The sequence below is a fragment of the Phragmites australis genome, chromosome 1, assembly GCF_958298935.1.
Source record: "Phragmites australis chromosome 1, lpPhrAust1.1, whole genome shotgun sequence".
Taxonomy (NCBI): Eukaryota; Viridiplantae; Streptophyta; class Magnoliopsida; order Poales; family Poaceae; genus Phragmites; species Phragmites australis.
Window position 1 is genome coordinate 51,004,154 of NC_084921.1, and position 14,013 is coordinate 51,018,166.

Here is a 14,013-nt window from a genome sequence, read left to right on the forward strand (position 1 = left end):
TTTTTTACAATAAAATCAAACTTTTAAGAGGTTTTTTTTACAACAAAATAATTTATAGAAAAAAGTTAAAATCCAAATGACTTTGGGGTTTTTGCATTTTTTACAGATAGATATTAACAACATGCCCATCTAGGCGTCGCCTGCATCGATCACCCATCGACGTGGCAGCTCCGCTCGGACCCCACACCTGCTCGCCGCTGCTCGCCCCCCTCCGGGCAATACTCGTGTGTCCCAAACCGGGCGACGGCGGCAACTCAGAGTTCGCCAGCGACGTCACTGCAGCGAGCAGGCGGGGCTGCCTACTCAAGTGGGCGCGTGTGACTACGGTTTTTGCGGTTTTGCCCGTCCATCTTCCAAATATTCCCCGTTTTACTGGAGCCCACAAATTGCCGGTGCTTTACCACCGCCGGATTTTCAAATCGAATCGCTCCTCCTCCTCCCCCAACACGGCCTCCATCTCCGCTGTCCGCTCCCCACTTCGCGGCGAGCGACCAGAACCCTAGGAACTAGGCGGAGCTTCCCGAATCCCCAAGGGTGAGAGCCACCGGGTAGCAGGCGAGATGATTCTCCGGACCCCACCACAGCGGAAGCGCCGCGCCGACGCCGACGCCGACGCCGGTGCCGACCTCGCCGGTGTCAAATCCATTGGCGGCGTGAGCGCGACCGGCCGGAGTCCAGTCTCTGACCGCCGCCTGGTGCTTTATGACCGCCCCACCGCCCTCGTGGCTGCTGGTGCCCCAGGGGAGCCGTTCGACGACATGGTCTGCACGTACCACTGCCGCCAGATGGTGAGATCGCTTCGTCCCTGTCTCATACTGCTATTGTTTAGCTCGTTAGAACTGTAGAGCATGTTGTGCTCTGATACTTTCCAAATATGTTGTTAAAGTCGGTTTTGGTTCACGTACGTCACACCAAAAGCTCTTTGAAGCACATTGAGTTTCCATGATGATATGTTGGTTGGATTAAGGGATCACTGAAATGAAGACACTGTCCTTTGATGTTGTAAAACCAAGTGCGTATGCCATTTTTATAGACATATTGATGTTTTGGTTTTGGTTTTTGGCATGTGTGCATTTCTGAATTCTGACAGGTAAAATCGGAGTTCATGGTGGCACTGAACACTGCAGAGAAGCAAGTTCAGGAATATCAAGCAAAACTTGATGCGTTGGAGGAGCAATTATCCAAGAGTGGTATGCTTTTGTTTACCATGCTTTTATCATTAGTTGTTTTCTTATGCGTACTGTATAAACACGGTTAATTTCATTTAGTTGTTAATTGGCTACATGAATTATAGAAGCACGAAATATTAAATATATTAAGACTGTCACTTCAACATGTGTCAAGCAAGACCGTCCTCCGAGTTATATCTACAGCAAGTTCTCACTTTTTTGAGGTAGGAAGTAGGAGACTAGGAATAACAGATAGTATTGATGTTGCTTGCTGTTCTAAGCAACCTGGTTTTAGATGTTAGCATTATTCTGTTGCAAGCCATTGATCTACATGCTTACAATTTACATACAGAATCAACAAACTGATATTTATTGCTGTAGAGGATGAAAGGATGCAGTTCCAGGATAAGCTGAACTATGCGGAGCAAGAACTGGCAGCGGCAAAAGGGCGGGAGAGTGCATTACAGGAACGGCTACTGAAGGAGTTGGGTGACTATCAGGAGCGGTACCATGATCAAGTAAAAAAAATAAATGAACTTGAGGTATAAATCTTAACCTTTGACATATTTTTTTTGGGGAAATCCCCTTTGACACATGATCTCCATCTTTTCGTGTGTTGCACTCCTGTGTTTCTTGCAATGAACTTCAGTGCAGTAGTGCACTGTTTGGCTTCATATTTACCATTGCATCATATGTAGCATCAACGTTGCTCTGGGTTGATACAACCACTATTGTGTTACATATTCGCTGGGGAGTTCTCTGTCAGCGCGTTTTTCTTTTTTGGGGGACATGGAAACATGCATTTTATTACGTAATGCCATGGTGGCAATCCTAACACAAATCTATCCATTAGTGTTTATGACCACATTTGTTTTCCACTTTGTTGTTTATCATATCTTTGTTTTGTCATTGGACATGAATAGTGACATGTTTCATGGTAATGTAGGCACAACTCAATAAAGAGATCAATTCTAGAATCAGTGCTGAATCGTCAGCATCATCTGCAAAGGAATCGATCAAAGACTTGGAAGAGAATTTGCAGCGACTATCAGAACGTTCAGAAAGGGAGAAGAAAACCCTTAAGAAGGAATTTTCATATTTGAAAGATGACCTAACCTTATCTGTTTCCAAACTTAATGCTGAGGTCCGTATTGTTAAGCTTCTGCAAATATTGATTTGCGGTTGCTTGTTGACTTATCTATTGTTAAACCTTTGGGATAGCTTGAGAGAATGAGACTCAGGGCAGAAAACTCTGAGAGTGAAGCAAAGTTGTTAAGCGAGCAGTTGGTGGACTTGAAAAAGCAATTTGACGAGGTCAGTATCAATCTGATTTACACAATTATATTAATGCCATTTCCCATTCTTGCCCCTTCTGTGAATGGGATCCTCACTAGAATGTGCACACTTGTGTCTATTGATTCTTCATTTTGGTACAACAGTCACATTGATTTGTATGTTATGATTTGATCAGTGTCTTCGTGAAAAGAATGACATGGAGCACAAGCTATTGATTTCCAGTGCTTTGTCTGATCAGCGTGCTCCGACAGATGACCAGAAGTTGATCAAACTTTTACAAGAAGAGCTCCGGAATTTTGTGAGCATTTAACAAAGTTGATGTCTCCTTGATGGTTGTGATGCAGATGTTTGATGAAAATTTTGTTTTGTGTAGTTTGTTTTATGAAATGCTTTTTTCAATAAATATTGTTTGGTAAGGAAATCCAGTTATTTCTGACCGGAAGAAAAGTTCTCAATTTATCATTGTTATTCCTATATGTAAGCTTACAACATTCTTAGCACTGGTAACTGATGCATGATTTATTGTAATTTCGAGGGAGGATGTTTACTATCCTATGTGGTTCTCAAAGCTGCCATAAATGTGGGGGCATTCCACCTATGTAGAAAATTCTAATCTTAGCACAGTTTGGTTTGACTGGATGATTTCTTCTAGAAGTGTATCCTGTTACTTAGTACAACATACAATTTTCCACATAGTTATCTCTTCTTTTTTTCTCCTATCTGTGATTTCCCATTTCCATTCAACCCAAAATGTAAATACAGTGCTGTTACAAGTGATAACAGATGTGGCTAGCTAGCTCACCCATTGTCGATGTCGTCCCATATCATAAAAATCTGATGAGACAAAGCAAAACATCCAAACATCAAACAAAACTGGCAGCTAAATCAGAAAAATGTTCTCAAAGTTATCTTACAGAAATGAGAAAAAAAAATCCCTGAGCAAGTGCATAGCTTCATTCATGAAGGCACTCTTTTACCATTCAGTGCATTTTGTTATATGATGTTGTATCAATTTTGCATGATGGGATGGCGCTGTCTTAAATTTAGTTGTTGAAGTATGCTTCTCTCAATTTTAGACATATCTGATCTTTCAGTAATGACCTGCTATGCAATTTCATAAAACCGATTAAACTGTTTGATGACCTGCTATGCAATTTCCCAAAACTAATAACACTGTTTACCCATATGATTATATATATTTAGGAAAAGGAAGTGCATGAAGCTAGAAGGTTGAAATCTTCCCACACAAATGTTGAGTTGCTGAAAGAAAAACTATTGGAGGAGCAGGGGCGCAAGGAAAGAGCGGAGATGGAATTATCCAAGCTGCAAGAAATTGAAGCCAAAGCACATAAGTTGGAGCTTGAGTTAGCATCATGTACATTGCTGCTCAGCAACATACCTGATGTGTCTTCTTATGGCGACATACCTCAAAAGTTTGCAGATTTGCAAAAGTGTGCATATGTTATCACTATTCCAGTCCATTTTTTCTTCAATATTTCTTTGTCATTTGCACTATCCAGAATTTTATTTCGTCTTATGACGATAAACACAAGTCGTACATTCCGCAGCTTATAAACCTAACATATAGGCTTCTTTTGCTTAAAATTTGTATGAAAGATTATTATTTTAGTCTTCTCTTGTCTTTTCTTCAGATAAAATTTATGCAGTCATCTGAATTTTTAACAGGCAAGCATTGACAAATTTGAACAAAGTTGGTGAAGTAACATCACGGCTGAAAGAATTAGAGGTTGCACTGGAATTTGCTGATCTCAGCAAGCAACGTGCAGAAGGTGAAGCTACCCTTGCTAAAGAGAGGGCTGAAACTGCTACCAGGGAGGCCAAGCGGCTTGAACTTATGGTACTATCTTGTTGCAGCCAGCTATACTATTAGTCATCTGTTTTTTGTTTTTGTCTTCTATGCACTCTTACCAAAAGTGCACTTTCAGACGGAAATAGCTCTTCTTGTGTAGAATTCATATGTATGTTGAAAATCCATCCTTTCATATGCCAAGAATAGATGGTTTAGCTTTGCTCTTTGTGGCCTGTTTCTTGTGGGCAGCTTGCTTCAATCAGTGAAGAAAGAGATAAGCTGAGAAAGGACCACGCTATGCTGACGAAACAAAAACTTAGGGATGGGGATGATACACCAATCAAGGTTGGGAGTTTGTATACATTCTTAAAAATGGTGGTTTCTTGTCCTTATCTCCTGTCTTCACATAGCATCTTTTTTCTGATGGAATAATGCAGAATATGGACTCAGATCTATCTGGAATGGAGAAAATAATAAGAGAGCTGGAGAGCACCATACACGACCAGAAAGAACTGATTAGTCAAAAACATGCTGAACTCGATATAATGAATGAAAGATTAAGCCTTGAAGCAAGGAAAGTGAAATCTTTGGAGCGAGAGGGAGACCAACTGCGCTCTCAGGTGGCCTTACTAGAGTCAAAGGTAAGGATATCTGAGATCACCCTTTAAATTGGTGCCTTGATGTTCCTGCTCTGTTATTTGGAGCAGTTTCAGAAAAAAAAAAGGCAGCCTCACATATGCTCCATTGTAATTCTCAAAATATGGTATTTGCATGTACTACTGAAATCTGTCTCATATGTCACAGAATTGGATTAATTGTTGCTGGGCAAGTTATTTTTATATTTTTTTTTCTCGAACATGCAGGAGAGCTGCGTGTCATTATATTAAGAAAGGGAAACAAACGATTACAAAACCGTACCAACGGCCGGGTTAGTTTTTAGTTACATGGGCGCCACTAACATAGCTAGCGACTCCGACGAAACACTCACACGAACAACGAGCGCAACCCTATTGTGCTTGCCACATCCTAGCAACTAGCCTCCTCAAAGATCTCACGCAGCAGAGACGCCACATTGGGCTGAATGCCATTGAAGACGCAACAGTTGCGATGCTTCCAAATGGACCAGGCCACCAGGATAACGAGAGAGTTAGTCTGTTACAAACCCCCTTGGGAACTCTGCTTTGCGCTTTTCGTCACCATTCCTGGAAGACGGACTCAACTCCATCCGGCACCAAAGCATGTAGGCCAAAACGTTGGAGCGCCTTGAACCAGACCTCTCTGGCGAACACACAATCTGCGAGTAGGTGTTGGACCGTTTCGTCCGCCTGGTCACAAAGTGGGCAACAGGGGGATGGTGAAGGCCGTGGCGTGCAAGATGGTCTGCCGTCCAGCATCCGTTGAGCGTGGCCAGCCAGATAAAGAATTTGGCCCGCGACGGCACCCTGGTCTTCCAGATCCTCCTGTACAGCTCAAAAGGGATGACACCTGTGAAGAACCGGCGATAAGCCGAGCGGGTGGAGAAAGTGCCTGAAGCCGAGGGCAACCCCAGATGTTGGTCGGGGCGCCCCTCCAACAAGATCCTCCCCTCCAGAGCATCCCAAACACGCAGGTAGTTGGCCAAAGCCGAACCAGAGAGTCCACCACGAATGTCATGAATCCAAGACTGATTCTGTAGAGCCTCAAAGACAGTTCGCTTGGCGATGGCACGCTTCGCAACAAACGGCAACAAGTGAGGCGCCATGTCCAACAAGGAGCAACCATGGAGCCATCGATCCGACCAAAACATAGCGGACCTCCCGTCACCCACCACGGTACCCACAGGCACCGCGAACAAAGCACGGGCGTTGGCATGAACCGGGAGACCAAGTGCCGCCCATGTCCGATCTGGTTGTGTATTCTGCATCCAAAACCACCTCATCCATAGCGACCAACCGAGCACATCTAGATTGTAGAGGCCAAGACCACTAAGCTCCCGCGACCGACGCACCCGCTGCCAAGCCACAACACAGTGGCCACCTTGCACATTGCGACGTCCCTTCCACAGGAAAGCCCGCCTTCGCTTGTCGATGGCTTTAGTCACCCATTTGGGCACATCCAAGGACAGGAGAGTGGATAGGAACGGTCGTGAGCATCACGCTAACCAGGACCACTCTACCAGTGATATTCATCAACCCCGCCTTCCAACCGGGCAGGAGATCATCGATCTTATCCACAATCGGCTGTAACTCAGCCTTGGACAGTCTGCGGATCGACAAAGGAACTACTAGGTACTTGCAAGGGAAGTCCGAAACCATGCACAGTAGCTCCGAGCGCACAAGATCCAAGCTGGACTTCGGGCGTCGAATAGGGTTGACTGAGCTCTTGTGCATATTGGTACACAGACCTGACGACTCACCAAAGCAATGCAAGGTCCCTTTGGTGATAGACAAATCCTGAGCCGACAAATGAATGAAAAGCACCACATCATCGGCATACATGGAGACTCGACGACCTATACTCGCAGTAGCAGAAGACCTTCCAGTCCAGTTTTGTTAAACAAAGCGTTTAGCACGTCCATAACAAGGATAAAGAGCATCGAGGACAATAGGTCACCTTGATGGAGACCCCTGCGGTGCTCGATCACCTCACCCGGGTAGCTGTTGAGTAGAACTCGGGTGGACGAAGAAACCAACAGGTTGCAAACCATGGCCCTCCACCGAGGACCAAACCCCAAATGCTCAAGTACCTCGAGCAGGAAAGGCCAAGAAACGGAATCGAACGCCTTCGTTATATGAGAAGGATTCGAGGCTTCCCTTGACCGTGGAGGAACCTGGCCATTTGCTGAACCAGGAGGAAGTTCTCTTGGATGCAGCAACCTCTGATGAAAGTAGACTGGTTCACGGACACGATCAACTGTAGTTTAGGCTCAAGTCGATTTGCCAAGAGCTTGGTGACCAGCTTGGCGAAACTATGCACCAAGTTAATCGCGGACCTGCATCGCGCCTGGCGACTTAGGAATGAGAACCAGGAGAACCGAATTCAGGAGGTGGAGCTTCCTAGAATCCCCCATGTGCAGCACGTGAATTGCCGCCAAGACACGTCCTCTTTGACGACCGGCCAGCAAACTTTGTAAAAACGGCCTGTAAACCCGTCCGGACCCGGCGCCTTGTCCAGTGGCATGCTTTTGATCGTGTCCCACACCTCCCTCTCAGTGAATGGCAAGTCCAGCACGTCCAATTGGAAGGCAGAGGGATGGAAAGACGGCAGGTTTAGTTTCAGCTGGCAGTGGTGCGGCATACCAAGGAAATCATGGAAGAACTCCCAAATGGCCCTCTCCTTATCCCCCCAGGATGTCAGCACCCTGTCCCCCACCTTAAGCAGAGCAACGAAGTTCTTCCTTTTGTGAAACTGCGCATGCAAATGGAAGAAGGAAGTTATTAAAAACCTTTTTGGCCGCATTATTATTATTACTATTTAATGGGAAACAGTACAGCAGCAAGCTGCCTTATTTGTGAAGATTTGTCGACTTTATACATGCCTTCTTCCTGCTGGTACAGTGACTCAGTGAGCATGTCCCATCGTTCTATCTACTGATAGCATGCCTGAACCACTAGGTATGGGAGCTTCTGCTATAACTGCGTAGCCTATGAACTAAAGCGTGAGAGCTGAGAAGTGTTATGTTTTGTTCAACTTCAAATGAAACGTTGGTGACTGATTTTGTGCTGAAGATGTCCGTTTTGTTTATTTGTCAAGGTTATCATTTGTTCTATTGGTGTTCTAAAACTCAGCACATAAATAGATGTAGCATCTTCGACAATATACTTAGTTGATTGCACAATTAATCAATTATTGATAAGCACACCATGAAGAATACTAATTTAACTTGCAGTATTCTCTTTTGTGTACCATACTTCTGTTAGCTTGAAAGTTCTTGTCATATTTGACAGTTAGGTCATGGAGATTACTCTGCCTCAAGCACAAAAGTATTGCGTATGGTAAATACTCTTGCAGTGGACAATGAAGCAAAACAGACAATAGAAGCACTACAAGCTGAACTAAAGAAAACAAAAGAGAGGCTGCAAGCAGTCGAAGAACTGAAAGGACAAGCTGGTATGTAGTCTCATTATTTGTACTGTTCATGGTTTGGATGTTTGCATTTCTTGTTTGGTATGTAGTCTCATTTCTTGTTTGCTAAAGAGCCATTGTCCAGTGGATTTCTATTTTCGTTTGTTGTAGTATGCAGTAATTAGTTGTCAGCTTCTTTCCTGAGTACCTCTGCTCATTCCCTTCTACAATATTTGAAGTTGTTTATGTCTGGAGTAAATGCCTAGTCTAACAAAAGTTACAAGATAAGCTCTAATTTTATGCTCATTCCCCTCTACAATATTTGATAAGTTGTTTATGTCTGGAGTAGTGAACCATCTTTTAATAGCATGTACTTTTTATGCTCAATTCCTTTTTTACATTCCCTTGGATCCATTTATAAATAGAGCATTAACGTGCAGATGCTGGAACTGTGGTAGACGCAAATATTGCTGAAAAGCTAGCACAACTTAAAAATCAAATTGCCACACTTGAGAAACGTGAAGAAAGGTATGTAGTTTATTATTTCTCTGCTACAATCTTTTGCACATTCTGTTGGATATGATGTTATACTTTGTTCAAAACAGATACAAAACAGTGTTTGCAGAGAGGATCTCGGTCTTCCGGAAGGCCTGCTGCTCACTTTTTGGTTACAAGGTAATGATAATATAACACAATTCATAGTGATGTCGGCTTTTTTTACGTCTATTTTGCTTTCTTTCTTTTTCCTATTTCTCCTTTTCTTAGTGCTGTGGCCCATGAAGAATTCAGTCAGCCTCCCAGGCTATATCTGAATCTCAAGATGCCATGTATTATACTATTATGTATATTAGAAGAATGCTTTATATTAGCATATTTACTGTTTTAGCTACTTGTAGAAATCTTGTGTGCACTTTTGTTTGATGGAATCAATTTTTTTTTTTGGGTTTCATCCAGTTTTAAACTCCCCTTTATCCCAAGTGTGTTTTATGGGTGTAGAGAATATCAAAAGACTAGCAGAATCTTGAAAGGTAGTTGCAGATCCTGCTATTGAAACTTGTGCTTAACAGAGAGGATGCAGTCTAATAAGCAATATGCCCCTTATGACTGGAGGTCAACAGAGTCCATCTTTATATTTTGTTATGATAATAATTTTCAGATTGTCTTTTGGAGGAAAAATTTGATGTTCCTCGATGTTTGCGTATGTGATGTCCATTTCAGTTTTTTTTTCAACACGTAGGAGAATTACGCGTCATTATATTAAGTAGATGAAAACGGTCCAATACAATTTGAAAACAGAAAAAAGAAAAAACACGCACACACCCTTCCTTTTAGACTGATACATTTGTGTTCATTATTTTTCTGCTTCTTACATGGTTCTAACTATATCCAGCTGTTTGACATAAACTATAATGTGGCATAACCTTTTCTTGTTTCACGGTTTTAGATAGTGATGAATGACCAGCAGCAGTCAAATGGGATCCCCATAACACGCTTTGTTCTGCAATCAGTTTATGCCCAAAGCGACGATGAGAAGATTGAGTTTGACTATGAATCCGGAAGCACAAATATTGTGGTAGGAATATCGCACTGTTGAAATGGTCTTTCATATTGTTTAATGGAACATTATTTGATGTTACTTATAAATACAGGTCAACGACTACACGTGTCAACAAGAAATTGCTCAGCAGGTATTAGGCTGATCGATTGCATTTAACTAGCGGGCATCCATGCATCCTAGTGGTAGGCCACAAGGTTATTCCGAGACTTGAACCAGGCGGAATGGACTAATCTAGGTGATTAGATAGATATGCATGTTTTTAGAAGTATTGAGCATTGCACTTAAGCTAATTGTGTCATTAGTTTTGAGTACAGGAACCAAACTGTTCCTAATAGTGGGAATGTCCATAAGCAGTTTATAGATAAATACATTTGTTAAGGATCTGATCTAACCACTCCGTACACTTATGGTTGGCAACTTGGCATTGTTACAACAGTAACATCAACAACAGTTTTTAATTTTATCGAGTTGGGACTGGAATTTACTGCCTCAGAAGATCTAACCATACTTTTCAGGTCGAGGTTTTCATAAGGAAGATGCACTCCATCCCAGCCTTCACTGCTAACCTGACAATGGAGTCCTTCAACAAGAGAAGTATATGCTGAAGACATGGATCGAGTGACAAGTCACATTGCTGGATGTTGTTTGTATGTTAGATGCTTCCTCCATTGACGAAAAGCATATTTGAGCACTCACAGGGCTTTATGTTTTACCTTGCACGCTCTCACGTATGGAGAGGATTTCCGCATTGTCAAATTGTTAAATGTAGTAGCAGTACATCCATGGTCATGCAACCTTACCCAAAATGTTGTTATCCAAGGCTGTTCTATTCCTTCCCTAACATTCTGAGCTACTTAGTTGCAGTATAGTTTCCAATTGTCTAAATGGTTAGTGAAAATTTGCGTGCAGCTGAGGTACCGGGGATCGACGATTGCGTAAATACACACGGTCCTTGATGGCTCAAGTTCTGGCATACGTTTTTATGGCAGTTACTGTCATGTTTGTATGTAAGTTTTGGTGCAGCAGCGCCTTGTTAAGTACGTCAACTTCTTGTAGATGAATCGAGTACAGTGGTTTCAGTAGAACTTCACGCGAAATCAGTAAAAACTGTCAACAGCCGGCTTTACTTGCGTAGATACACAAACATAAAACACTAGCCCTGAATTCCCAGCCCAAAGCCGCGAGATCCCCGGCCTTTTCTGGCTAAGCCGGTTCATAATTGGCCGAGCCACCGTGAGATCATCGGCGGTTCTCGCTCTTCCAAGCTGCAATTCGGCCGCGAGTCTCACACGGCCGGCATGAGGCGCCTCACACGAAACGGCCTCCTGAACCGAACCCTCGCGCGGCGCAAGCGGCCCGGGCAGATAGCCGGCGTTTTGCTCGCGCCTCGGCACATAAAACGTTCCGGCCTCCAGGCGCCCGGGGCCATACATGTCCGCCTGGTGCATCCTCGTAGTCGTAGCGGCCCTACGCGCTCTTGAGCAGAAGCTGCCGCGCCAAGCGCCTGCTCCTTCCCAGCTGCTGCAGTGATGGTGTGTAAGACAATGTCGCTAACCAACCTGATGAGTTTGCGAGATTTCGTCCATTGTGAAGTGACGCTTTTTTTTCCGCGCGTGTATGCTGGTTCAAACTGGTGCAGGCACTGACGGAGCGGCAGCCGCAGCTGGAGAAGAAGCCGCCGCGGGCGAGGGCGCCGCTGTCGGGGAAGGCCGTCGCCGCGCTGTGCTTCACAAGCTTCGTTGTGGGCCTGCTGCTCAGTGGCAAGGTGTCGCTTCTGCCGGCCTCGGCGCCGTCCGCGAGCAGGTACAGCGCCAAGGAGAGCACTCGTGCTTCTGGTTGCGACAAGCTTGTAAGTGTGCGTATACTAACTTCTGGAGCATAGTTACTCGGCATATATACTCGTTGCCTCGTTGGAACTCATGCTTGCATCTGATCGAATTCTGAATCTCTGATCAGAAGCTAGGAGAGAGGCATCCGACGGATCTCCTGAACGAGGTGTCGAGGACTCATCAAGCAATTCTGTAAGCATCCGGCCTCGAATCAAACACTTCAGTTGTCAACATATCAAGCACATTGGACATCAGTACATGCCTTTTGTCTTCGAAAATCTAATGCAACGGCGGGTAATGGGTGCGTTGGTGACCTGCTAGGTCGCTGGACAAGGCGGTGTCCACTCTGGAGGTGGAGCTGGCCGTGGAGCGAGCGAGGAGCGGCGGCGCCGGCACGGCCGTGGCGTCCAAGCCGCCCCAGAAGGCCTTCGTCGTGATCGGGATCAACACGGCCTTCACCAGCAGGAAGCGGCGCGACTCGCTCCGCGAGACCTGGGTCCCCAGAGGTATACCACGCACCAGCCATGCACGCATAATGCATCGGTTGTTTGACACGCGCGACGACGCCGCGATGCAGGGGGAAAGCTGAGGAAGCTGGAGACGGAGAAGGGGATCGTGATCCGGTTCGTGATCGGGCACAGCGGCACGCCGGGCGGGGCGCCGGACCGCGCGCTCGACGCCGAGGAGGCGGAGACCAGGGACTTTCTGCGGCTGGACCACGCGGAGGGCTACCACGAGCTGTCGTCCAAGACGAGGGTCTACTTCACCACCGCCGTCGCTACCTGGGACGCCGACTTCTACGTCAAGGTCGACGACGACGTCCACCTCAACCTCGGTACGCACGCAGCAGTAGCATGTCGCATTTTCAGTGAGTCCTGTCAGGTTACAGGGCACGTCGCGGTAAAAAAAAAATTCTGAATTTCAGGGATACTGACAAGCAGGCTGGCGAAATACAGAACGCGGCCGAGGGTGTACGTCGGCTGCATGAAGTCCGGGCCTGTTCTGTCGCAGAAGTGAGCAAAACCTCGTGCCGTATAGGATCAGGAACATGCATTTTTACTGAGAACTTGCACTCATGATCCATACGGTTACGTTGATTTCGACCTGTTTATTTGCTGTAGAGGAGTGAAGTACCACGAGCCAGAGTACTGGAAGTTCGGGGACGAGGGGAACAAGTACTTCCGCCACGCCACCGGCCAAATCTACGCCATCTCCAAGGACCTCGCGGCCTACATCTCCATCAACCAGTAAGCGTGCTAGTTTTTGCGATGTCTGCGACTACATCTTGTGCGCGCGTGCCGGTGCCTATCTGACATACGTGTTGGAGATCATTTCCAGGCCGATCCTGCACAGATTCGCAAACGAGGACGTCTCTCTCGGCGCGTGGCTGATCGGGCTCGAGGTCGAGCACGTCGACGATCGGAGCATGTGCTGCGCAACGCCTCCAGGTCGGACCGCCTAAAAAAGAACAGCTTTGCCTTTCTTAAGTTCATCAATTCAGAGTCAGATTTGCCATTTGATCAACTCTCTGCTGCTGCTGAATATTTGCACAATATCTGGATAGGATACGCTTCTCATTTTCGCTGTAACGCCTGTTCTTTGTTTCTCCTCTAGATTGCGAGTGGAAGAAGCGAGCCGGGAACGTGTGCGTGGCGTCGTTCGACTGGTCGTGCAGCGGGGTGTGCAAGTCGGTGGACAGGATGCGGCACATCCACAAGGCGTGCGGCGAAGGCGAAGGGGGCGTCTGGAACGTCGCCATATGATCAGATGAGATGATCAGGTCATCAGCCATCTGGTCCGACCGTTCGTTGTTAATCTAGAGCTTCATCTGGCGTCCAGAGCGATTGTGAAACTGCGAGTATGGGGGGAGAAGAGGGATAGAAGCTAGAGCCATTTGTACGAGGACTCTGCATGCCATGGACATGTTTCGTGTGAGAAGAAATAGGAGGAGCCACGTAAAATTTCATGGATTAGTGTGGGATGTTGGAAGCAGAAATTGAAAATATTGGTAATTAATTAACTTGGTGATGACTGCATGTAAGTTGTGCTCCTTTTGGAGCTTGTTTTCCTGCGGAAAATTGGCGGGTTTTATCTAGAGGGGTTGGGTCACGGCGTCAACATTACTAGTATTGTCAGTTTCCGAAGTCCGATCGTGCTGCTAACGTACGGCTATGTGCAATGGAATGTGGTTTCAAAAGGTAATAGTGGATCCAGTCTAAAAATATAGGTAGGGTGGAGTATCTTATTCCGTTATAAATCAGTATCGTTGAAATTAAAAAATATGATGTAAAGAGGTCAGCGTGGAGG

General features: G+C 45.5%; 1 protein-coding gene across 1 annotated transcript; it reads left to right on the forward strand.

Moving 5' to 3' along the window:
• Positions 1-325: 325 nt before the first annotated feature.
• LOC133885925 (mitotic spindle checkpoint protein MAD1-like) lies at positions 326-13,484 on the forward strand. Its single transcript, XM_062325697.1, has 25 exons — positions 326-788; positions 1,091-1,190; positions 1,551-1,711; positions 2,116-2,313; positions 2,391-2,483; positions 2,641-2,763; positions 3,669-3,916; positions 4,152-4,323; positions 4,525-4,620; positions 4,713-4,916; positions 8,202-8,364; positions 8,760-8,847; positions 8,925-8,994; positions 9,764-9,892; positions 9,969-10,007; positions 10,393-10,471; positions 10,787-10,791; positions 11,517-11,722; positions 11,827-11,898; positions 12,028-12,212; positions 12,284-12,541; positions 12,632-12,719; positions 12,828-12,953; positions 13,045-13,154; positions 13,321-13,484. Exons 1-25 carry the CDS (start codon positions 561-563, stop codon positions 13,467-13,469), a joined length of 3,390 nt encoding a protein of 1,129 aa, XP_062181681.1. The 5' UTR covers positions 326-560; the 3' UTR covers positions 13,470-13,484.
• The last annotated feature ends 529 nt before the right edge of the window (positions 13,485-14,013 follow it).